The following is a 23015-nucleotide window of genomic DNA, read 5'->3' as shown; positions in this document are numbered from 1 at the left end:
AGTATTTTAAGGGATACTTCACCCAAAAATGAAAATTCTGTCATCATTTACTCATACTTCTACATTTACAACTCTTATCAATTACTTTATTCTTATGAACACAGATAAATATATTCAGAAAAGTGCTTATAACCAGACAGATTTTGCACCCCATTGACTAGTTAAAATGACAATGGTAGTCAAAAGTGCTGTACTACATTCTTCAAAATGTCTCCTTGTGCATTTAACAGAACAAAAAAATGCTAAAGTATATTTCCTACTATGGTAGTTAATGGGGGGCAAGATCTATTTATAAACATTCTACCAAATATCTTTCTCTGTGTTCAGCAGAACAAATACATTTTTACAACTCGAAGGTGAGTAAATTATGACAGAATTTTCATTTTTGGGTGAAGTATCCCTTTAAAGTGTTACAACATCTAGAGGATGAATTGATAATGTGAATGATCAGGAAACATTTCCATAACCAGAAAAGCTTTTATTAAACCAGCAAAATATATAAAAAATATATACTGGACATGGTTAAGACAGCTAAATTAAATTAAATCATATTCAAATTAGTTTATATTTAGAATTAAAGAAGCTCATTATCGTACATTTCATTGCTTTAGAGAGAATAATTCTTCATTTCTTTAACTCTTTGACAGAACATGATGCATCAGTTAAATGTACAAACAAGGTTGCCTATGACCCATTAAATGCAAAGATTGCAAGATGTGAGGTCAAGTATATACAATTCTTAAACATTAGGATAGTCGTCAGAGTAATAACTGATGAGTCTCTGTGCTTCTCTGACACCTGTCAGGTAAGCTCCATGGGTCGTGGTGTAGAAGTTCACATGCGTAGCTTCACCAGCAAACAACACCTGGAGGGGCTGTAGAGACAAAATGTATTTGATTGTTTTCCTGGATATATGTTTGTAATTATCAGACGTGAAAAACGAAATGCTTACATTGGATATTTCTACAAATTGCATATACATACATACATACAGGTGTTGTGTATGCATTATAACAAATAATGATATAATCCTAAATATATACTAGGATAAACTTGTGTTACTGTCATAGTTTGATACAGCCTATTATAAGAAGCTAAGATGTTACCTTGCTCCCTTTGCGTTTAACTTTAGGGGGAAGAGGAGATGCTAAAGCCTTATGTTCCTCTACACCATCAACACGATGAGGAACAAATGTATAGGAGCCACGCACGTGGGAATCATGACCCCATCTGGAGATGAGCGTCTTTGAGACTTCTGGCACTGACCAGCCTGTGAAAGTCCTCAGCAACCTTTAAAGACATAATTTTTAGATAATGAAAGCGATTATAGCCGTTGCTAATTGCATCGCACCTCCCTTAAAATTATACAGAAATCATTCCTGATATTTCCCTAGTTTTCTGTAAAAGGGTGCCACAATTTGTTTACAACACTTACACCTGTCATCAAGACAGGTGAGATTTCTTTCATAACATCCATTTCAGTGAACGAGGCAAAGAAAAAAACACATACAGCAGTTTTAAAATGTAATACGTTTAGTAAAGGGAAACTTCACCTAATAAAGTTCTATACATTTCTTTGTTCTGATGAACAGAAAGATATTTGGAAGAATGCTTATAACCAAAAGTAGGACAACAAACAATTCTGGGGTACTTCTTGTTCCTGCTACGGTAGTCAATGGGGTGCAAAATCTGTCTGGTTATAAGTATTCAAATATATCAAAATATCTCCCTCTGTGTTCATCAGAACAAAGACATTTATACAGATTAAATTTATACAGATTTTTTACTCTAGGTGAGTTAATGATGAGAGGGGTGAAGTATCCCTTTAAAGGCTTATCTTTAGGAATCAGTAGTGAAATGGATCAGAATGAAACAAAAGCATATTCAAATTAATTTTTACAACGAATTGGCATCTATTTAAATACTACCTACCTCACACAGGTCTCTCTGATTTCACTATCCTCGAGCGTCTCCATATGTAGTGCTTCCCTTCCTGTGATCCAGCCACACAGAGCAGTGGGGTGACGTGCCACCGCATCAAAACCGGTGATCTTCTTGTACCACGTCTCTTTCCAGTCATCTCCTTCAGACGAAGCTTTGTAAACATCTTCATCTTCTGGCCCTTCTTCCCAAACCATCTGAATCGTAGAACAGTCACCCGGCCAAAACTTCTCCTCAAAATACAGGAAGATTTTGTCCACTGTTCCAAAACCAAGATTCTTAATGGCCTTCAGCTTGGGTTGCGGTAACGACGGCTCAAACATTGTCTCTGCTTTTTCTTTGAGAACCCCCAAAGATGCAGTGACAATCACATGGTCTGCATCATAAGATTGCCCATTTTCACAGGTGATCCGAATGGGATGCTTCTGTTCTTCACTCTCTCCTTCTTTGATCAGATCCCACTGGATGGTCTTTACTTCGGCATTACATTGGATAGAACCCGGCGGCAGATCTTTCAGGAGAACATCTAAAACTGCTCGATAGCCACCCAATCCTAAAGTGTTGAAGAAACCTCCCTCGGGTTCGGTGTATTCACTAGTCTGAGCGGCAGACACCTCGTAGAGAGAAGAGCAAGCTTCATCTGTGCATTCAATCCTCTTGCACCATTCAAAGACCATTTGGCCATCTTCTGTAGATGCTAAAGGAAATTCGTCAAAGGCGTCGTCCAGATAACCACCCAGAGTCATCTTTCTGTGCCTGCGATCAAGTTCATCATCAAAAGCTTTATCGGTGAGCTTGCTGAAGCGTGAACAAACCTGATCTACAACCTTCTTTGGGACCTGCATGCCATCTTCTCTAAAAAAGTAATCTTCAGATGTTACAGAATGCGGCGAGCACATGTTTTTGCTTGCTGACAAATCCTCCGACAGCAGGTTGTGTTGTTTTGCGAGCTGGAAAAGAGGGTTTCCTTTCTGTCCGTGAATCCAGTTCGCCCCAACTTCAAGCACCTTATCGGTGAACGGTGTGGTGGTGTGCACACGACCTCCAACTCTATCTTTCGCCTCGAGGACCAGAACATTATGAAATCCTGCTTTGACCAGCGTGGCTGAAGCTGCGGCACCTGCAAAGCCTGAACCCACGACTACAACCTTGGCATCCTCTGGTCTTTTAGAAGCACTCATTCCTGCTGCTTTGTTCAGCTGTTTAAAGAAAGAAAGGCATAAATTAAGGTTAGCAACTTTAAAAAGCCACCCAAATCCTAAGAACCAACAACAAATCTTGATCAGCAATACAGAGCCAAGAAATCTTACATGAGAGAAAGCTTCACCTTTACGCGTATTTTATGTGTTTGCTCATGTGCTGAATCAAGGCTTAAATACCTGTAAAACCTACAGTAATGTCAGTGAGTTGTTGTCTACTTCATACTCCATATGTTATTCTACGAGATCAGGAATTGCATATCCGATAGCAGATGAAGTTGCAAATAATGCGGTAGGAAAATGCCCTTCCCTTTCTGCTCTTTAAAGACTGTATGACGTTTACGCCCACATTATCTAAAAAACTTGTACACAAGCACGTTCAACAGGTTGTTTTAAATGTCATGTAAATACTGCCTCGCCTTGACTGTACTGTATGGACAGCAGGGAAACAGAAAATTGAACGAGAACGTCAAACGGGAACTTGGTCATGTTGTTCATCCTATTCAATATGATCCTACATTCACGCCAGTAGGTGTCAGTATAAATGATCCAACAGAGGACATGTAGCCTAAAAAAGATATAGTTTGTGCCAAATGAATGACCACAGTATGTTATATTGGATTATGTTGGAGTTTAAAGAGGATGAGTGGGGTGGCACGTGTGTTGAACTCATTTGTGTTGTGAACATGATATAGTCTTACTGGGCGATTTAATTGGGAGGAGCCTTTCCTAGAAATTCCTTCCAATTAATACGTCAAAACACTAAATGTATACATGCAGTGCACATATTTACAGTTGATGTGTTTGATGTCTAGAATCGTATGGAACTTTGAAGATAATGCTTTCCAAAACAAGTTTGTCACACCTCTCGGTTAGTTTGTACCACCTCTCATATTATATTGTCCAATTCTAAAATATAGGAGGCAACATCTTATCTTTGACAACTTATGCACTTCATCATTAACCACCCACATGCATTCTAATTTGAGAGATGAAACAGGATCTTTGTAGAAACAGGAAGTCTGTTGGTCTATGGGTAAATTTATATATTGTGTTACGACCCGCTCGTTACAAGTCGCAACAAAAAAGGGGGATCGGATAAAAAAGTCTGATGAGTGAAAATTATTTTATTAAATTGAAATAACACAACAAATAGGAAATAGAAACAAACAGAAGTCTAGGGGTAACCAAGAAACAAATAAACTTATAACAGAAAATATATATGCTACATGTCTAAGGAAAATTAAATGCAAACAATACAACTGCAAGCACTTACACCCTGGGGAAGTCAATCCCACAGAAAGTGCCCCTATAATGATACATATATAATAATATATAATAATCACTCTTATATATGTTCTAGTTCATTGTCAATTAACAGGAACCAATCGGAAGCTCCTCCCATTCTGCCCAATAGGAAGACTCAGGGTCGTCACAGTTGCATTTACTTGTTTTTAATTGATTTAACCAATGAACAGGAGAGAGAAATAAGCCGAGAGACCCACCTCATAAACAACCATTTTACCCTTGTAAATGGCCATTAGGTGCATGGGCTCCTTGCCTGTGGGAACACGAACTTGCACCAGTTCTCCATTTTTATAAGCTTTTTTTTTTATTAGCAAAAATCTAAAAACATATATTCATTGTTTTTCTAAAGGCAAATAACCGGACATTGTAAAAACAATTGAATGAAATGGAAATCATCTCTCAGTTAGTTTATATTTAATTTAAAGATGCTCATTATTGTACATTACACTGGTTTACATCAATCAGCAACCAGTAGGAATATTCCTTCATTTCTTTAAGACATTGCTGTTTAATAATTAACAGAACAGAGATAAGCATGGTACAGCAATCAGTTAAATGTACACACAAGGTTGCTTACGGCCCATTTAATGCAAAACCTGTCAGCCTGCAAAGTGTGAGGTCAAGTATATAAAACCATTATCTTCATGAGACCACAAAAAATGTTATCTTCGTGAGACCAAAGACCACTCTAGAATGGTGGTGTTTAGTCAGAGTAATAACTGATGAGTCTCTGTGCTTCTCTGACACCTGTCAGGTAAGCTCCATGGGTCGTGGTGTAGAAGTTCACATGCGTAGCTTCACCAGCAAACAACACCTGGAGGGGCTGTAGAGACAAAATGTATTTGATTGTTTTCCTGGATATATGTTTGTAATTATCAGACGTGAAAAACTAAATACTTACATTGGATATTTCTACAAATTTCATATACATACATACATACAGGTGTTGTGTATGCATTATAACAAATAATGATATAATCCTAAATATATACTAGGACAAACTTGTGTTACTGTCATAGTTTGATACAGCCTATTATAAGAAGCTAAGATGTTACCTTGCTCCCTTTGCGTTTAACTTTAGGGGGAAGAGGAGATGCTAAAGCCTTGTGTTCCTCTACACCATCAACACGATGAGGAACAAATGTATAGGAGCCACGCACGTGGGAATCATGACCCCATCTGGAGATGAGTGTCTTTGAGACTTCTGGCACTGACCAGCCTGTGAAAGTCCTCAGCAACCTTTAAAGACATCATTTTTTTTCATTAAAGATAATGCAAGAGATTATAGCCGTTGCTATACATAGTGACTTAACATAACGAGAATAAAGGAACAGGGAGAAATCGTCTTAGATTTCTGTAAAGGTGCTTTCCTTACAAAGACAGGTGACATTTTTTTCTCCATTTATTAGTCTAAAGAATATAAAGGCAAAGGCAGACAATAATTTTACAACGAATTGTCATCTACTGTATGTACCTACCTCACACAGGTCTCTCTGATTTCACTATCCTCGAGCGTCTCCATATGTAGTGCTTCCCTTCCTGTGATCCAGCCACACAGAGCAGTGGGGTGACGTGCAACCGTATCAAAACCAGTGATTTTCTTGTACCACGTCTCTTTCCAGTCATCTCCTTCAGACGAAGCTTTGTAAACATCTTCATCTTCTGGCCCTTCTTCCCACACCATCTGAACCCCAGCACAGTCATCCGGCCAAAACTTCTCCTCAAAATACAGGAAGATTTTGTCCACTATTCCAAAACCGAGATTCTTAATGGCCTTCAGCTTGGGTTGCGGTAACGACGGCTCAAACATGGTCGCTGCTTTGTTTTTGAGAACCCCCAAAGATGCAGTGACAATCACATGGTCTGCATCATAAGATTGGCCATTTTCACAGGTGATCCGAACGGGATGCTTCTGTTCTTCACGGTCTTCTTTCTTGATCAGATCCCACTGGATGGTCTTTACTTCGGCATTACATTGGATAGAACCAGGCGGCAGATCTTTCAGGAGAACATCTAAAACTGCTCGATAGCCACCCAATCCTAAAGTGTTGAAGAAACCTCCCTCGAGTTCAGTGTAATTACTAATCTGAGCGGCAGACACCTCATACAGAGAAGAGCAAGCTTCATCCGTGCATTCTAGTCTCTTGCACCATTCAAAGACCATTTGGCCATCTTCTGTAGATGCTAAAGGAAATTCGTCAAAGGCGTCGTCCAGATAACCACCCAGAGTCATCTTTCTGTGCCTGCGATCAAGTTCATCATCAAAAGCTTTATCGGTGAGCTTGCTGAAGCGCGAACAAACCTGATCTACAACCTTCTTTGGGACCTGCGTCCCATCTTCTCTAAAAAAGTAATCTTCAGATGTTACAGAATGCGGCGAGCACATGTTTTTGCTTGCTGACAAATCCTCCGACAGCAGGTTGTGTTGTTTTGCGAGCTGGAAAAGAGGGTTTCCTTTCTGTCCGTGAATCCAGTTCGCCCCAACTTCAAGCACCTTATCGGTGAACGGTGTGGTGGTGTGCACACGACCTCCAACTCTATCTTTCGCCTCGAGGACCAGAACATTATGAAATCCTGCTTTGACCAGCGTGGCTGAAGCTGCGGCACCTGCAAAGCCTGAACCCACGACTACAACCTTGGCATCCTCTGGTCTTTTAGAAGCACTCATTCCTGCTGCTTTGTTCAGCTGTTTAAAGAAAGAAAGGCATAAATTAAGGTTAGCAACTTTAAAAAGTAAATAAAAAGAAACAACTGAGCAATACAGAGAAAAGCTTCAGCTCATGTGCAGAGTACGGGGGCCGAGTAAACGTTTAAATACCCGTAAAAACTTACGTCAGCGACCTTTGTACTGTTAGTCCATATGATTATTTTACGAGGCCAGGGATCACAGGATATCCAATTGCAGATGAAGGGCCAAATATTGCAGTCTGGAAAATGACCTTTCTCTTCCTCTTTGAAGGCTGCATGACGTTTACATAGTGATGTTAACTGTGACACCAAAGCTCGATGCTTGTGCCAAAATGAAGTTAAGTACGGAATGGATGCTTGATTCGTTCTATCAAAATCACGTGACCAATGACGTCCGAAGCTTCGTTTCACACACACCCACGTGACTGCTTCGTACTTGACGCCATCGTGGGTTGTTACAGCTACAGATTTACTATACTCATATTTACTATACTCAATATAGGCCTACTGATTTATTAATTTACGAATCTATCCATGCATTCGTTCATTTATTAAATCATTATTGATTGTAAAATCAACGCGTCGGTCCATTGTGAAACATTTTGCGCTTTCCCACACTTTCACCAGCAGAGGTCATTGTCGAGCTCTTATTCAAACTGCTTCGAGTAATGAACCTTTTCCAATACAATTTTGTTGAAAGCTTCAGTGGTTCAGAAAGCTTCACTTCGCCATCACCACCGTGTACACGCAAAATGATCTCCAAAAACATTCATGAACAAAAGCATGCTCTGCCAAACTTTATAAAATGTCTCTGTAGAAACAAATGGCTCTATAAATAACCTTGCATTTTATGTGATACTTACAAATGAAACTTTCAATGCACATTTTATACGTTTAATATTACCTTATTAAATATTTAATAAATGGTCTACTTTTAAATCGTTAGACGTTTTATTTTATTATTATTAAATCTTTGAAAGTAACAATATTATACAGATCAGACAATAGACCATGCAAAGAGGAAGAGAAAGAAAAATAAAATCAACAGCAAGTATTTCTCTGCGTTCCTATGGACAAATTCTATATACACACAAAAATATATATAAAAATAGCATCCATAAATACAGGCGGGATATTAAATTGCACAAATCTTGACATTTTTTTGGTTATTTACAAGCAATAGAGATTTTTCCACTTTTCCAAGTTCTCCAATTCTAACAAAAATAAATTGCCATTAAGTGCAGATTTGATAAACTTTTGTTTATTAATATAATATTTGCCATGTAAAATTTTGATTTTTTCAATGTCTTTTTTTGTCATAAAATAATTATTTACAAACATTCGTGTATACAATGAAATACAACATATATATAATAAAAATGTGTACATTAGGGGTCACATAATCAAAAATCGTTAGACATATCCTACATGTAATGCAACGTAATGACGTAAACACTTTTTGTTACGCAATCGCCATTAGTTTGTTTCTCATGATACCCAGCACCCGAAATTTGTGGTAACGGTCCCAATTAACAGACTTTGGCGCGCTCTGACCATTTAAAACACCGCGGCCATTTTGACTTTTAACTGCCAAATATCGATTTATTTGATCGGACGACACCAGCTCAAGGTCAGCATTTGCTTCTTTTTCTGTTTATTTCACTTCTTACCCATTCTTTTCTGAGATGTTTAGGACAGTGACGTGAATATTTAACAACATGTTTCCATTAACTATACTGTATGCCAAACATATGATAACTCCTGATAGCTTATTGTTTAGGAGGCCTTGGCTTGTGTAATGTGTAATCCATTTTATATTCCATGTGCAATTCATCATACCCAATGTTTGACCTTCAGCTACAAAAGCAGTGCTACTGCAGCTGTAGTTATAATGTTTTCTCTTTAAATATAAAACGTGCTCAGGGCACAAACAAGTATTTACAATACAGCATTGAATGAATGGGTGTGTTAATAAATAATGTGTGCATAAAAAAAGAGGTGACAAAAGAATTTCCATCACAATAAAGTTCCTGTTTATTGACTTTTCCATTAGACAGGTGGCGCGTATACGGTAAATGATTAAGAGCAATGAAAGTGAGACAAAAGTCTAAGTTTCGTTTGTATTACTGTACATCAGTTACCATTGCATAAACTTAGTTACAAATATCACATTGAATTGAAGTGCTTGCTTGAGCCACGAGAGAATTCAGCTTTTAGTCAGTGCTTAAACGTATATCTCTTCAGATTATCACGAAAATATTAATATTATATAGGATTGTGTTAACCACAAATCCCTGTTTAAAAAAAACGGATCTTCCCAATTTTTCAAATATATTCTGTTTGACTTATACTGCAGGGTAATTAATAAGGTAAACTGATTTAACATTTAAAATTAAATATAGACATTTTATACCATCAGTTTTTAAAAAGACATTTAAATAAGGTAAATCATGTAAACATGTAAATCTAAACATCTAAAAAGGATATAACAGTAGTCTTGCACAGCCCTATTAAAACAGGCCCTTGGCTTTCTTTATGTTCAGCTGCTTCCAGTCTGGCATAGCATAGAAATCCATCCGAGAAATCCCCATGATCAGTGCAAAATCCTCATTGGAAAGATATTCCTATAAAGAAAGTAGAGGTGTGCAATGGGTTTAGAAGTTGGCGAATCTTAAAAACACACGACTCTTCGGTTTAATATCTTTTGAGATATATAGCTATAGAAGCTATCTTCTATAGCCTGGGGCCGGCACAGAATGAGAAAATGACAGTTTAATGACGTTGTTTTGTTTTGCGGAAGAAAACAAAAAATATTTTTGTTAGTTTAATGTGCTTAATCTTGCATTCAGTTTTGACCGTTTTTAAATTAGGATTTGCTATAATAAGGAACACAGTGAGAGATGTTTGTGGACACCTCTTTTCTTGTGGGAACGACTCCCTCGGGCAGATCCTCTGGCTGAGTGTTCACCAGCTTTTCTGGAGGGAAGGTTTGCTGGACCGGAGGAGGGATCACGCCCACAGAGTCTTTGGAGTTTGAGGTTTTGTTTTGGTTAGAGGCTGGCTGTGTCAAATCCTGTAAACAAATAAAAAATATTACATTTACATCCAAGCGGGGATCAATAACCGGGTTTACTAAAGAAAAAAAGCATGGAGCACTTACCACAGTAATTTTGATTATATCGGTTGCGTCTCCAAGCTCTGATTTGAGCTGTTCATAAGATTTTCCACCCTGAGAGAGAATAACAGATATTTCTGATGTTTACCATATGCTGATTTTTCAGAGGTTTAGTTTATTAGATCACGTGATCACATGTCAACTGCTTACACTCCACTTCTGTGGGTCCCAGGCGTAAAACCAGCCCGTAAATGTGGGTGGTTCAAACCCTTGCTTCACCACCAGGATAGGTGTATCCAGGTCACGTCCTGCAGGATGGCTCTTAAGATATTCTTGCGCTGTAAGAACAGCATCCTGTTTTTCCTTCTCATTCGCACCTTTGCCAATCCACAGGTAAACCTGAAAGAACATATATGATGGGTCAGTCCCTTGAAAAATGTTCAGGTAACATCGTACCTCAAAACCAACAGTCACATTTTGCATAAAGAAAAATTTAGGACCCTTAAAGTCATAGTTCACCCAAAAATGAAAATTCTGGCATCATTTACTCACCCTCTTGTAATTTCAAACCTTTAACAACTTTCCTCCACAGAACACAAAAGAAGATATTTTGAAGAAAGTTGGTGACCTAACAGCACTGTCCACTATTCACATCCATTGTATGGACACAAAACCAATGCAAGTTAATGGGGGCCAGTTAACAACATTCTTCAAGATAACTACTTTTATGGTCTGTGGAAGAAAGAAAGTCATACAGCTGTGAAATGACAAGAGGGTGAGTAAATTATGCCAGAATTTGTGTTTTGGGGTGAACTACCCCTTTAAGATGAGCATAATACTGTAATAATTCATTTTCTTTATGCAAAAATGTTTTTCTCTTTAGTTTTTGGAGCGCTATCCTGATATTCACCTGATCCCAGATGTCAAGCAACATGACATCATCCTCGTCCAGGTCGTCCTGGTTAAAGTTAGTAATCTCTGTTGCTATAAACCGTCCCGTCTGATTGGAGCACTCAAATAAGCATGGTGTAATACTGCTGTTCTCCTCCTGAAGTCTGCTCATGAGAACAAGAAAAAGTTCAAAGTGTCTAATTTTAGAAAATGTGCAAATACAACGTCTGGCAAATGTTTCTTTACCTTTTGCTGCTGGCATACTGGGATTTTCCACCAAGATTTACCCAGAAGTCAGCAGGTTCCTGGCCTTCTGCAATAACATGCTTCTCCCTCTTGGAGATGATGTCAGCAAGCGTTTTAGCCACCTCTCTCTCATCCCCGCTGCAGCCCTGTGCAATCACACCAGAAATAACACTTTTAATATTGGTGATCTCTACCCGAATGCAGATTATAATACAAAGCCACTCTATTCTTAATGATAAATACCAACCTTGCCGTACCACAGGTAGCAGGATTTATCTGTGCTAAGTACAAACACATCGTTGGAGTTCAATGAAGATGACTGGGGTGGCACCTCAGTGGCACGTGTGTTGAACTCATTTGTGCCGTGGACATGGAACAGTCTTAATGGGCGATTTGATTGGGCGGAGCCTTCCCTGGAGCTTCCTTCCTGTAAATCCATCACAACCACATTTACATTTACATTTATTCATTTGGCAGACCAGTCACAACACAAGGTGTAGACATGCATCACAAATATTCACAGTTGATGTGTGAAATGTCTGCCCTGCTTACAAACCAAATGGATTTGAGAAAAATAATAATGCTTTTCAAAACACTTCCATGATTTAGTCAATTCTAAACGAATGTTTTGAGGGTGCATAACAGTTTAACGCTTTTTAGAATGTGCTATTTACGTTGAAAGTGTAGACCCTTAACCCCCCACATGCATTCAAATTTGAGCGATAAAACAGGATCTTTGTTAAAACGTTTGTTGGTCTATGGGTAATTTTCTGTGTTACATACACTTGTTTCTTTGTGATTTAACCAAGAAGCAGGTGAAAGGAATAGACTGAAAGACCCACCTCATAAACAACCATTTTACCCTTGAAAATGGCCATTAGGTGCATGGGCTCTTTCCCCATAGGAACACGAACTTGCACCGGTAGTCCATCGTACTTCTGGTCCAGAATAACAGCCTGATACGCAGAGGCTGTCAGCTCTGCGGTGCTTGCGTGACGACCCTAAAATATCACCACGGTAAATGTCCTTATTTAGGTTACTTACAAAAAACGTACACTTTTAGGCATACCTTACCGGAAGGGGTAAATGACAGATAACATACCTGCCACATGTACAAAAAGTAGTGCAGTTTGTTGTTGACTTCATATTTGTAGAGAATGAGGTAACAATCCCCACCGTAGAAGTGTCCAAGCCACTTTCTTTCAACAGGAACAAGCTCATTGTCTTCTATTCTCCATACCTGAGGGAACAGACCCATTATACAGATCTCCTATGATGAAACCTGTTTAGATGATTGAAAAACACAGAGTTTTGCTGACCTCAGCTTCACCCGATCCATCGTCCACCATTTTCTGTTGCGCGGCCAGATCCGGTCTGGCATGCATAGAGGTGGCGTCAAACTTGATTTGCTCAACTTTGGCTAAAGAGATAAAACAATCGTAAGACACTGTAATCAAAATCATGCAAGTTGAGTCTTTTAAAGATCTTGTGTTCGATTGTTGTCCAGGTATATGCACATCTCCTGCTCACCTATTTTCCCTGAACTGTGTGTTTTGCCCAGTCCGACTGTCTGTCCCTTTTCAGTCCACTTCTGGAAGAGCTGCTTGAACACGGATGATTCCGCACCTTCACTCACTGTCTCTATGTTCGTGGATTGAGGATAATTTTTTGCTTTTATGTAGGCCTAGAACAACAGATGGTTGAGGGAGATGATGACGTGTATCTTTAAAGAGGACAGGATGTTCAGAATGTAAATGAAGATCACATGTGTGTAAAACCCAGTATGAGCACTCACCTCAGCTTTTTTCAGACCTTCTGCCCTCTCAGTTTTTGATGCCTTTTTGCCCTTCCATATGAAGATCTTTATTCCACCTTGATCCAGCAGATAGCAATCCTGCCACAGAATTCACATGCCTGTTTTAGTTTCTATATTTAATTTGGATTCCAGTTATCTCAATGTGTTTTTAAGAGCCTTGCTTGCTATCTCCAGTGGCCGCTGTTCCCCTTTGTATTTCGCACTTCTTCATTTGGAATTTTCAATTTGAACGTGCTTAAATGCATGTTCCTGATTTTATTGTACACAATTCATTTATTCAAATCTTTTAAATCTGCTTTTTCACACTGAAGTTTCACACTGACTTTAATGCTTTGGTCTTCGGAGATTGGATTTCAGATAGCAATGTATTAAGATTAAACTTCTAGACAACTGACTGTTCCAAGTTGTTCCGTCCTATCTTACAAAATCATCAACTGTGTAGGCGTCTCGATAAAAAGGGCAGACTTCTCTTATCATAGGCCTAATTATTGTAAACTATTTATTTTCCAAGTGTGCTTCCATAAAAATACACGTATACTTCAAGAGAAGTGTAAGGGGTGACTTTGACTACAGATATCATCGGAGTCTCTGTTATCAAAATGGCCCTTATACAGTATTGCTTTATTTTGCTGGGTTTAGGTGTTGGCAGAGGTCAGGGTCAGGATCAGCCTCACCTCAGAATTCAGCAGGTCTTGTGTGAGAGGTTTTACTGCCACCTCCTGCACTACAAGGTTTCCCTGAGCATCTGAAATACTTTTAACAATATGCTTGTTTTAGTTGCAGCACTTATTAGGGGGTCAATATCCACAATTTCATCAACACAATGGAACATTTCATTTAGTTTTTCATTTTAAAGTGTATTTCGAACTCCATTCTTAAACTTACTGAAAGAGTTTGATGGAGGTCTTCAATTTCTCATCTACAATATCATCCGGAATGGCATCTTTGATCTCGGTTTTCTCTCCCAGAGCCTGTTTCATCAATTTCATGGCCTCCTCTGAAGATTTTTCATCATCTCCTTCCACTACAGCCACCTGTGCTCGACCACCCCTCTCTCTGTCACGGATGTCTTTCGCTAGATTCATCGCCTTTATAACAAGAGGTATAGGTGATAAAACACACCACAAGTATCAGAAAAAATTCTGCTTTCACAAATTCTTGGTAAAGTCAGTTCTTCTGGTTCACCTTTAACCTCTCTGTACGATTGCTCTTGGGTCCGTTCCACTGAATGATCAGACTCCCCAGGTCCAGCAAGAACACGTCACCTCTATTAAAACTCTTCCAAGTCATTTCCACCTGAGGGATAAAATGATATAGCGATTATATATACTGTTCATCTTTTTTCATGACACGGTAGTTTTAACCAAATAAATAATAAACATAAACAGCATTTATTTAACAGTCGGCCATTGGTTGGGCAGAGAAATATTTAAGTGGGTGGGCCAAAACATTATAGAGTGCGTAAAATCTGTATACTCCCAAATATTTTTAAGTGTTATACTTTAAATTTACGACATTGTCTTTACCTGGAGCTATTTAAGAATATTGAAAGATGAACAAGCAACAGTATGTGTATCTGAGTCTATTCTGATATACTGTAGTTTTTTCTTATATATTATATTACAAATATACATGTTTCATGTTTTTGTCTGACACACTTTAAACAAATACAATATTTTATATATACTGTAGTACATTTGTTTATCACCACTGGTTATCATTTACTGCACAGTATACATGAATGTAGATGAGTTCCTCTATTGTTATCTGGGTGTGGCCGTTCTCACCTCTCCGGCAACCACATTCTTTTTTCCCTTCACGTGCAACAGCCTGCGAATGTTGTATGTGTTGGTCTCCACTTGTTTCATACCAGATGCAACTCCACCTTTTTTGTATCTGAAATAAAAGGATTAACATTGCGATGTCTATGTGACCTTAAAAGAACAGACTCAAGTTGCATCGACCTCGGTTTCACACCCTTTTACACTCAAACTTCCTCAAAATTAGTTTCCGTTTCTCGTTATTATGACTAAACGAAGAGTTGCGCAAACCTAATATGTCTCAGTGAAATTAAAAGAAACTATAATTTGTCTAAAGAATATTAATTCTATTGAAGGACATGTCATCTTTATGACACGTAGGCTGATTCTGAAGCTGATAACCATACTATAAAAACATACTTTAGATAAAACGTGTTCAATAACACTTTTTATATATTCAAAAGTTTGTTTCTAGTAAAACATTTACACAGTGGTCGTTTTGTTCTCCAGAATTATGATGCACTTCATTGTAATGAAAACAAGACTACCCATAATCTATATTTCTTCAATTTGACCTGAGACTCTTTCATGGAGTCATATTTAGTGTAAAGAGTGGGCTTACATGATGCCCTCTTTGAAGTATCCTTGAAAAGTTACACTCTCATGGCCCTGGGTCTCCCGGTGCTGCACGGCAACACCTCCCAAGTGTTCATCTATCTGGGTGGTGTATATTGCTGCTGCTCCTTGCTCATCTTGGGAGGTGCTTTTGCCCAACCAATAATGGATATCATAGGAGAAGTGATTGCTGGTCTTGTGAGTCTGTAAATGACATTCTCATTAAGCACAATCATTCTTGTGAACACACTGTGGTATCTTACTGGTGATACATACATAGAATATAATGTAGCTGTCTCCCTCATAAAAATGTCCATATGTTTTTGGTGGGCAGGGTACCAGTTGCATGTTCTGAGGAATGATTAAACAGAAAACTCATTAGTGATTTGTTTAAGGTGAATGAACCGGTGTGACACAGCAAGTTTGTTTCAGTATTGCTCTCCTTTACCTCCACTCTCCATATCTGTAGTCCTGGTGTGGTTTTATTGAGGACTTTTGGAACCTCTGTCTTGACTTGGTCTTGTGGCATTATGCCAACTTAAATCTTTGGGAAATACCTGGAAAGCAAAGGATAAAGAATTGCGGATTTCATTTCATGTAGTAATTCCAGGCAAATCATTTCCTAAAATAAAGTATACATTTGTAGAAACACAGGCACATCCCAAAAGTTCACATGTAAAAGCAAATGTGCACACCAAAAATGTAGGGGTGGGTAACTTTAATATGTTTAATGTCTGTTTGATCATTTTCTTCCTGTTAACCCTTTTCAAAGTCATTCAAGTGGAAAAGGAGTGGTTTAAACAACACTAAAGACACTGCAGTTAAGCCAGACACAAAGTTAAAACTGAGCCTATTTTTACAGAGAAAGAACAGACTGAAGCAACTCTGGGAAAGGAAGTGAAAGCCACACGCGCTATATCTGATGCAAATGTGTAGTAAGATACTACATCTGTAGGACAAGAGAGACTGAGGGGTTAGGGTGTGAATAAGCACCAATGTGCCTTCTTTAAGCGAGCAAATACCATTTAAAAATTCTGCTTTCGACAAGATTCCAATAATTGTTTAAGGCCCGATTGCACAGACACAGCTTAAGCCAGGACTATGCCTTCGTTGATTTAAGATTTATTTCACTTTTATAAAAATGCCTTAGAAGAATACATTACTGGTGTGCATCTTGAAACAGAAAAATGGCACTGATACATTTTAAGATATTCCGGGGCAAGTTACAGTATAGTAGGTTAAAACAGGTCACACATTCATTTTAGTCTGGGACTAGGCTTAAGCTTTGTCTGTGAAACCGGGCCGAAAAGTTCTTTTGGAAGTTGGACACATTTTATGACAGACAAGACGCTGTATAAATTAGATTATATTGTGTTTGCTTTTTATCTGTGTTGTGCGCATACTACCCAGCTGTTTAAATACATCACAAACGAAGTGCTTTGTCGAAGAATGTTTTTAAACCGAACCTTGACATTTCGCATTCAAATGCTTGAAGCATCAGCCACATCCTCTTTACCCACACCTGAACTTTAAGTTAGTTACAGCACAGTTCAACACTCTTAGTATTTCCATTGGTTGTTCGGTCGAATGTGAGCAGGAAACTGCTGTCGGGTTTAGAGATTGTCATCTCCCCTCTGACAAAAGCTTTTATACGGAAGCTTATGATAATTTCGTTGTGATTTAGATTCATGTGATGTGTGTTCATCAGAGTGGGATGTGTATATACATATTACATTGGCGATGTCAGTGGATTCAGGATTTTCACAATATTCATTATTCAGTTTAATAGCAATATTTGTTCTATAAAGACCAACTGAAAATTATTTAAGGTCACTGTTGTGGCCGAGAAGTAAAACAACTATTGCGTCATGCAGCGTGTGCCATGAATACAAATTTTAAACGCAATCTCAGGTTAAACCTAAATTTGAAATACAGATCTTTATTACATTTTCCTTTTGAATTTAACAAATTACACTAAATTAATGTTGGCAGTCTTTTATTGGTTTGGGTTGGTAAGTCATTCTGCAGTGAAATAGTTTTGTTTATACCATGGTCTGTTTGAATGCGTGATTCTGATTGGCTGGAAGGTGTGCATCTAAACCCTTTAACGCACGAGTAGCTCCAGTAAGTTTGATTACATTTAATATTAACTGACGAAAATAACCTTGTTATCCAAAATGACACCGTAAACATCAATAACAGCTTGAACTTGGCAAATGGCCATGAGATAAGTGGATAATCCACAGCTAACCGTGCTTTAAAGGATTTTAATGCACTTCACAGAGGCTCCACTTTACGTTAGGTGGTTCTTGGCCTCCACGTCATGCATTAAAAGCCTTTAACACATGGCTAGCTGTGGATTATCCCTTACATAATCACCTGTGTAAACTCTATAACTTTATAAACCAGATGTCAAGCTATTTTAGATGTCTATTTATTTGAAAGGTAGTCATATATTTTTTACATTTTGTTGCAAAAATGACCTCCTGACTGTACAATATCCTTTACATATACAACAACATACATCACTCTAAACACACGCCCTAAGAGACTGTTTTCTGTGTGCGTGTACCAAATTTATGTGTTTCCTTATCAGTGACTTTGCTTAGTACCTTCCAGCATAGATGTTGATATGGTGTGATAATAGAGATGACTCCATCCCTCTCGTTTGATTGGACGGTTGGTTTTATTAGTCGATTGTATTGCTACGGTGCGAGCAGATTGCACGGACCAATATGTCAACGAAGACAATCCCTTTGCCCTGTTCAAAGGTTCATGTTTCCTAACGAAATCTTTAAAGTTACATTATTACTGCGATAATGTCTTGACTGCTCCGCTCCATGGTTGTAATTACATTCTAGTCGTATCATGAATGATCTGTCCTCCAGCATTACTGAAGGCTGTGTGTTGGAACAAACAGGAAATGTTTTTTTATGTGACTCTGGATTATACTGTCCTGTGTTTGGTTAGGCCTGACAGCTTTGTGTGCATATCTCTACCCTCCTCTTTATAACCTTGATTAATAGTCTTCCTGTGAGTTGTTCTCCATTATTGCGGATCCATCATTGCCGATCCATTCTGTTATAAGCCAAAGTATATGGTTTAAATGTATTATGCCTATACATAGCACGAAGTTATTCGAGCGTAAAGTCCATGACCTGTTGGTCATTTTACTATAATGTAATCCTTGTGGTCCTTTTGAACATATAAGATTACTCACAACCAATCATTCACCATCACATTTGGTTAATTTGGCACAACATTTACAAACTGAACAGCACACATGCACACTTTTTGATACAATCGTAAACATCAAAGAAACGTTGTTATGGCAAGACACACACATGTAATGTACAAGGTACCAGCGCAGCCAAGACAAGGACACTTTGGACATTTATATAAGTGACTATATTTGCCACCGGAACTGGTAACAGGAGCATATTTTGAATATAAGAAACACTTTGTCGTCTCTTTCTTTCAAACACTTTAAATATAGTTTTGCATATTATGAAATATACGATTACGCAACAGAGATCTTTCAGCAGGCTTTTTATGATAGAAGAGTAACTGCAAATAAAGTTCATTTCAAAAGCATAACTGATGGATAATGGAAAGCACTTATGCAGAATTTATTTATAAGAGAAAAAGCGAATCACTTTAATTGGCATTTTGGGTAGCTTCATTAGGTAAAAGTTTACTGCCAGTTTACTGAAAGAAGCGAGAGCAAGACGTACTCACCTGCCACCGGTGAATTGGAGAAGAAAGCAGGCAGGTAAAAGTGCCTTCGGATCACAGCGATGGTGGTGGAGACTGCACTCCCTCACTTGCTACTTTACAGCCCTTGCACTTTTATCTCCGTCTGTATTCAATCACTCAGGGCCATATATGGCAAGAGCAGGTGATATGCATACAGGTGTGTGCGATATCTCTTTTACATGTATTAGTCGCTCATTTCGCCCCCTCCCCAATAGATATCTCGGAGCAATAGAGCGAAGCAAATGTATTTGTTTAACTCTCCACCCCCAGCCCATCTGGTGCTACCGTGCATACTTTTCCTCCATTTTAATATGTGATGTTAAAATGTGGCCACCAACCCTCTGCACTGATGCACGCCTTTCAAACCTACAAATTTACATGAGCTCCTGTCTGTCGTGATATTGGATAGGGTTATTTTCATTGGACCCTTTCGAGGTCTTCAAATCATGTTGGAGATATAATAATATTAACAATATTAGTATTTAAGTTTGTGCAGTTCTGTTGTTTTGATTTCTAGTTTTATCAAATGTGCCAATCGGCTTTAATAAGGAATTGGTATGTGTGTTCAAATTTTAACTAGTGGTTATATAATATCTTACTACAAGTTCAAAGTCTTTTCAAAGTCACGATACATAAATACTGAATGACTTGTTGCATGACCAGCAACCAACAAACTAAATATAGGATAGGTAGTAAGTTCAACTAAAGATTTCAAATAAAAAGTTATTTTAACAATGTAAAAAATTATTATTTTTTACTATAAAGGATTACAGGTGTGATTTTATTATAAAGTAAAGAACTGCTTTATATTTTGATTCATATCCCTTCTGAAAATATGGAATGGCATTGTTTTTTGTTTTATTTATGCCTTATTTATGTGGTGGTTGTAATGGACAAAATGACAAATAAAAAAATATAATAAACATGTTCATGTCATTACATAGACAGTTACCATTCAGTGATGTGCCAAATTCTGTATTTTCCTCAAACCCTTCAGTGCATGAATGTTAAGTACGGCGTCAATGCGGAGTGTCCTGTGTTTTTTTGTCAGAAAGTGATGTTGGTTACAATAAGCCTGGTCAGCAATAAGCAAGCCTTTTATAGAAACTAAACAGAGCATCAAAAGTGGATTGAAAGTTTGATTATTTGTTAGATGTATGTAAACTTGCGTTAAAAGCTCTTTAACTATAGTAGTTTTGTCCTGCCCTACAGCACAGCCTTTGTGAATGACATTGATGATGAAGGATGGCTAAAAAACTGGGCACGTTTGCTGAACATAATTGCTGTGGATTTATTAATTTATGACTTTTGAGATACTTACCTTCTCCTCCCCTGACCCCCAACACACATTCCATCATAAAAGGGGCATTACAACAGGGTTACACAAGCTCATACATCAGATATAATAGTTTACATTAGAAATCTACGAAGGTGTGTCAGAAGAAGGCTCTAAGGAGCTCTTACAATATGACGTCAGTGAGCAATGCCTACCTTTTTAAAGTAGTAAATGTCTTTCCTTAATGGCTAAGAGTTGGGTTCCGTCTTCCTATCTTTCCTCCGTACTTCCAGATCGCGTCTAGCTGAACTTCAGCCTTCCGAATGTGGCCACTCCTACCTCTCTGAAAGCAAACTCATTAGAGAACGGCCACCAGTGCCGATTCTGAATGTGTTCTTACATAATGAAGGGCACATATTAACACAGTTAGTTCAGCTCCATGATTCAGCTTTTGTGAATGTTCTGCAGAGTGTAATAAGCTTCAAGGACACTGGGGCTCAGCCTTGTTCTGTTCTCTTGGCTCTGTCCTAAATCTGATGGAAACAAGGCAGAAATGGCATCATTTGCAAAGACACATTTGTCGTATTGGTTTTAAAATATGGTAACACTTTATAAAAATATTGTATTTTGTTAACATTAGCAATCGCATTAGCTAACATGAACTAACAATGGCTAAAACTGTTTGTCAGAATTTGTTAGTTAAGGGCAATATAATTGTTCATGCATTAAAGTAACAATTCACCCAAAAATTCTGTCATCGTTTAATCATCCTCAAGTTGTTGCAAATTTGTATACATTTCTTTGTTCTGATAAACAAAGAAAGATATTTGGAGGCTTGTAACTAATAGTTCTTGGCCACCATTGACTACCATACTAGGAAATAGGACAATGGTAGTCGAAAGTGCCCCAGAACTGTTTGCTTTGCTACATTCTTCAAAATATCTTTCACAGAACAAAGACATTTATACAGCAATTTTTTCTTGAGGGTTAGTAAATCTAGACAGAATTTTCATTTTTAGGTGAACTGTTCCTTTAACTAAACCTAACAGATGCAACTTAGTTGCTGTTACAAAAAATTTCTACTTGATGTAGAAATTTCAGTATTACTGGCACCTGTAACTTACTGTAGATTTACATTTATGTAATTTACTGGCAACAGTATGTTCAAAGATAATCCTTACAGAAATAACAGCATATGTCTACATCATTAACACAAATAACAGCCTCATGCAAAGCATTCTGGGAAAGCAAATACTTTGCGTGTGGCTGTTATGTCATCGTTTTTTCTGTAAAGATAAATAATGTTTTCTGTTCATGTATCTTTGAACAAACTGCTGCCAATAAATTATATATATATAAATCTGCAGTAAGTTACTGGCAACTAGCTGCATTACTACAGGAAACATTTTACAATTTTACATGCTGTAGTTATGCACACATGCTGTGTTCATTCATTTATAACTTTCATGTATAATATTTATAGCAGTGGTTCTCAAATGGGGGCCGAGAGGGGGCTTTTGGTGCAGCCCTATGGCGCCAGGTAGGACCCCTGTTTTTATAAAATACTGAATGTAACATAAATTCTGTGCAATCGGCATTGGATGATTTCAAAGTGTTTTCACATTTTACGTTTGAGATTCTAAGTTTTAGATACGTTTTGTGTCATGAATATTCTTTGGGGACCCACATACTAATGCACCTAAAGCAAGATGTGCCTGAAAAAATTTGAGAACCTCTTATGTACAGTGTAAATGTGTCTTTGTGCTGGTAGAAAGCTCTGTTATGTCAGAATGTCAACAGGTTCCCTCTGCGTGATGATGTTGCCTTCATTTATAAACTTCCCTGAGCACAGACTCCAATATAATGCACAGTAGTAATGTTCCTGTAGCTCTATAAGTTGCTGTAGATAAAGGTGTCTGCCAAAGGCATAAAATGTAAATGTAATAGAAAGCAAAACAAAAAAAAGCTTATTCATGCATTTGTTACCTCAAGACTTGACTACTGTAATGCACTATTTAGTGGTTGTACTGCATCATCAATAAACAAACTACAGTTAATTGAGAATGCAGCTGCCAGAGTTCTAACCAGGTCCAGAAAATACCATCACATGACCCCAATGTTATCAACCCTTCACTGGCTACCCGTATTGACTTTGAAGTTATTTGAATTACTTATAAAGCCTTAAACGGTTTAGGCCCTACCTATATAACAGAGCATCTATCACACTACAACCCATCATGCTCTCTAAGATCTCAAAACTCAGGACTTTTGATAACACCTAAATTCACCAAAGGGGGTCGAGCTTTCTCATACGTCGCACCTAAACTCTGGAATAACCTTCCTGACACTATTCGAGGCTCAGACACACTCACCCAATTTAAATCTTGATTAAAGACACAACTTT

The 23015-nt window shown here is 38.0% G+C and overlaps 3 protein-coding genes across 5 annotated transcripts; all 3 read right to left on the bottom strand.

Moving 5' to 3' along the window:
• Nucleotides 1–460: 460 nt before the first annotated feature.
• On the bottom strand, nucleotides 461–3456 carry LOC306898375 (spermine oxidase-like). 3 transcript variants are annotated; one of them, XM_079463820.1, is made up of 4 exons: nucleotides 3321–3456; nucleotides 1933–3140; nucleotides 1107–1290; nucleotides 461–874 (listed from the first exon to the last, which is right to left on the bottom strand). In XM_079463820.1, the coding sequence occupies exons 2-4, from the start codon at nucleotides 3120–3122 to the stop codon at nucleotides 740–742; spliced, it is 1509 nt and encodes a 502-aa protein (XP_079319946.1). In that variant the 5' UTR covers nucleotides 3123–3140; nucleotides 3321–3456; the 3' UTR covers nucleotides 461–739. The 3 variants fall into 3 exon arrangements, with proteins under 3 accessions (XP_079319946.1, XP_079319947.1, XP_079319945.1); XM_079463821.1 differs by having other exon boundaries at nucleotides 3334–3436; XM_079463819.1 differs by having other exon boundaries at nucleotides 3252–3434.
• A 792-nt stretch (nucleotides 3457–4248) lies between these two features.
• On the bottom strand, nucleotides 4249–7455 carry LOC306899009 (spermine oxidase-like). The gene is made up of 4 exons (XM_079464959.1): nucleotides 7281–7455; nucleotides 5927–7134; nucleotides 5504–5687; nucleotides 4249–5271 (listed from the first exon to the last, which is right to left on the bottom strand). The coding sequence occupies exons 2-4, from the start codon at nucleotides 7114–7116 to the stop codon at nucleotides 5152–5154; spliced, it is 1494 nt and encodes a 497-aa protein (XP_079321085.1). The 5' UTR covers nucleotides 7117–7134; nucleotides 7281–7455; the 3' UTR covers nucleotides 4249–5151.
• A 1691-nt stretch (nucleotides 7456–9146) lies between these two features.
• Nucleotides 9147–19650, bottom strand: vil1 (villin 1). Its single transcript, XM_079464513.1, has 20 exons — nucleotides 19318–19650; nucleotides 16028–16136; nucleotides 15856–15930; nucleotides 15587–15783; nucleotides 14992–15100; nucleotides 14390–14500; nucleotides 14090–14292; nucleotides 13879–13957; nucleotides 13184–13282; nucleotides 12919–13072; nucleotides 12708–12808; nucleotides 12491–12628; nucleotides 12231–12389; nucleotides 11636–11815; nucleotides 11389–11534; nucleotides 11162–11306; nucleotides 10462–10650; nucleotides 10297–10365; nucleotides 10051–10209; nucleotides 9147–9760 (listed from the first exon to the last, which is right to left on the bottom strand). Exons 2-20 carry the CDS (start codon nucleotides 16106–16108, stop codon nucleotides 9647–9649), a joined length of 2508 nt encoding a protein of 835 aa, XP_079320639.1. The 5' UTR covers nucleotides 16109–16136; nucleotides 19318–19650; the 3' UTR covers nucleotides 9147–9646.
• Nucleotides 19651–23015: the final 3365 nt, after the last annotated feature.

This window comes from Barbatula barbatula, assembly GCF_947034865.1.
Source record: "Barbatula barbatula genome assembly, chromosome: 9".
NCBI classification, from domain to species: domain Eukaryota; kingdom Metazoa; phylum Chordata; class Actinopteri; order Cypriniformes; family Nemacheilidae; genus Barbatula; species Barbatula barbatula.
Note: the sequence above shows the minus strand (reverse complement) of the source record. Positions and strands in the feature narration are given on the sequence as shown.

What these genes read in the sequence shown, in the direction of transcription:
- LOC306899009 (XM_079464959.1), bottom strand. Translation starts at nt 7,116, where the DNA reads ATGAGTGCTTCTAAAAGACCAGAGGATGCCAAGGTTGTAGTCGTGGGT. An exon ending in ATCAGAGAGACCTGTGTGAG is followed by an intron (nt 5,688 to 5,926) that starts GTAGGTACATAC and finishes ATGTCTTTAAAG; the next exon opens with GTTGCTGAGGACTTTCACAG. An exon ending in TTAAACGCAAAGGGAGCAAG is followed by an intron (nt 5,272 to 5,503) that starts GTAACATCTTAG and finishes TTGTCTCTACAG; the next exon opens with CCCCTCCAGGTGTTGTTTGC.
- LOC306898375 (XM_079463820.1), bottom strand. Translation starts at nt 3,122, where the DNA reads ATGAGTGCTTCTAAAAGACCAGAGGATGCCAAGGTTGTAGTCGTGGGT. An exon ending in ATCAGAGAGACCTGTGTGAG is followed by an intron (nt 1,291 to 1,932) that starts GTAGGTAGTATT and finishes ATGTCTTTAAAG; the next exon opens with GTTGCTGAGGACTTTCACAG. An exon ending in TTAAACGCAAAGGGAGCAAG is followed by an intron (nt 875 to 1,106) that starts GTAACATCTTAG and finishes TTGTCTCTACAG; the next exon opens with CCCCTCCAGGTGTTGTTTGC.
- vil1 (XM_079464513.1), bottom strand. Translation starts at nt 16,108, where the DNA reads ATGCCACAAGACCAAGTCAAGACAGAGGTTCCAAAAGTCCTCAATAAA. An exon ending in ATATAATCAAAATTACTGTG is followed by an intron (nt 10,210 to 10,296) that starts GTAAGTGCTCCA and finishes ATTTGTTTACAG; the next exon opens with GATTTGACACAGCCAGCCTC. An exon ending in TCGTTCCCACAAGAAAAGAG is followed by an intron (nt 9,761 to 10,050) that starts GTGTCCACAAAC and finishes CTTTCTTTATAG; the next exon opens with GAATATCTTTCCAATGAGGA.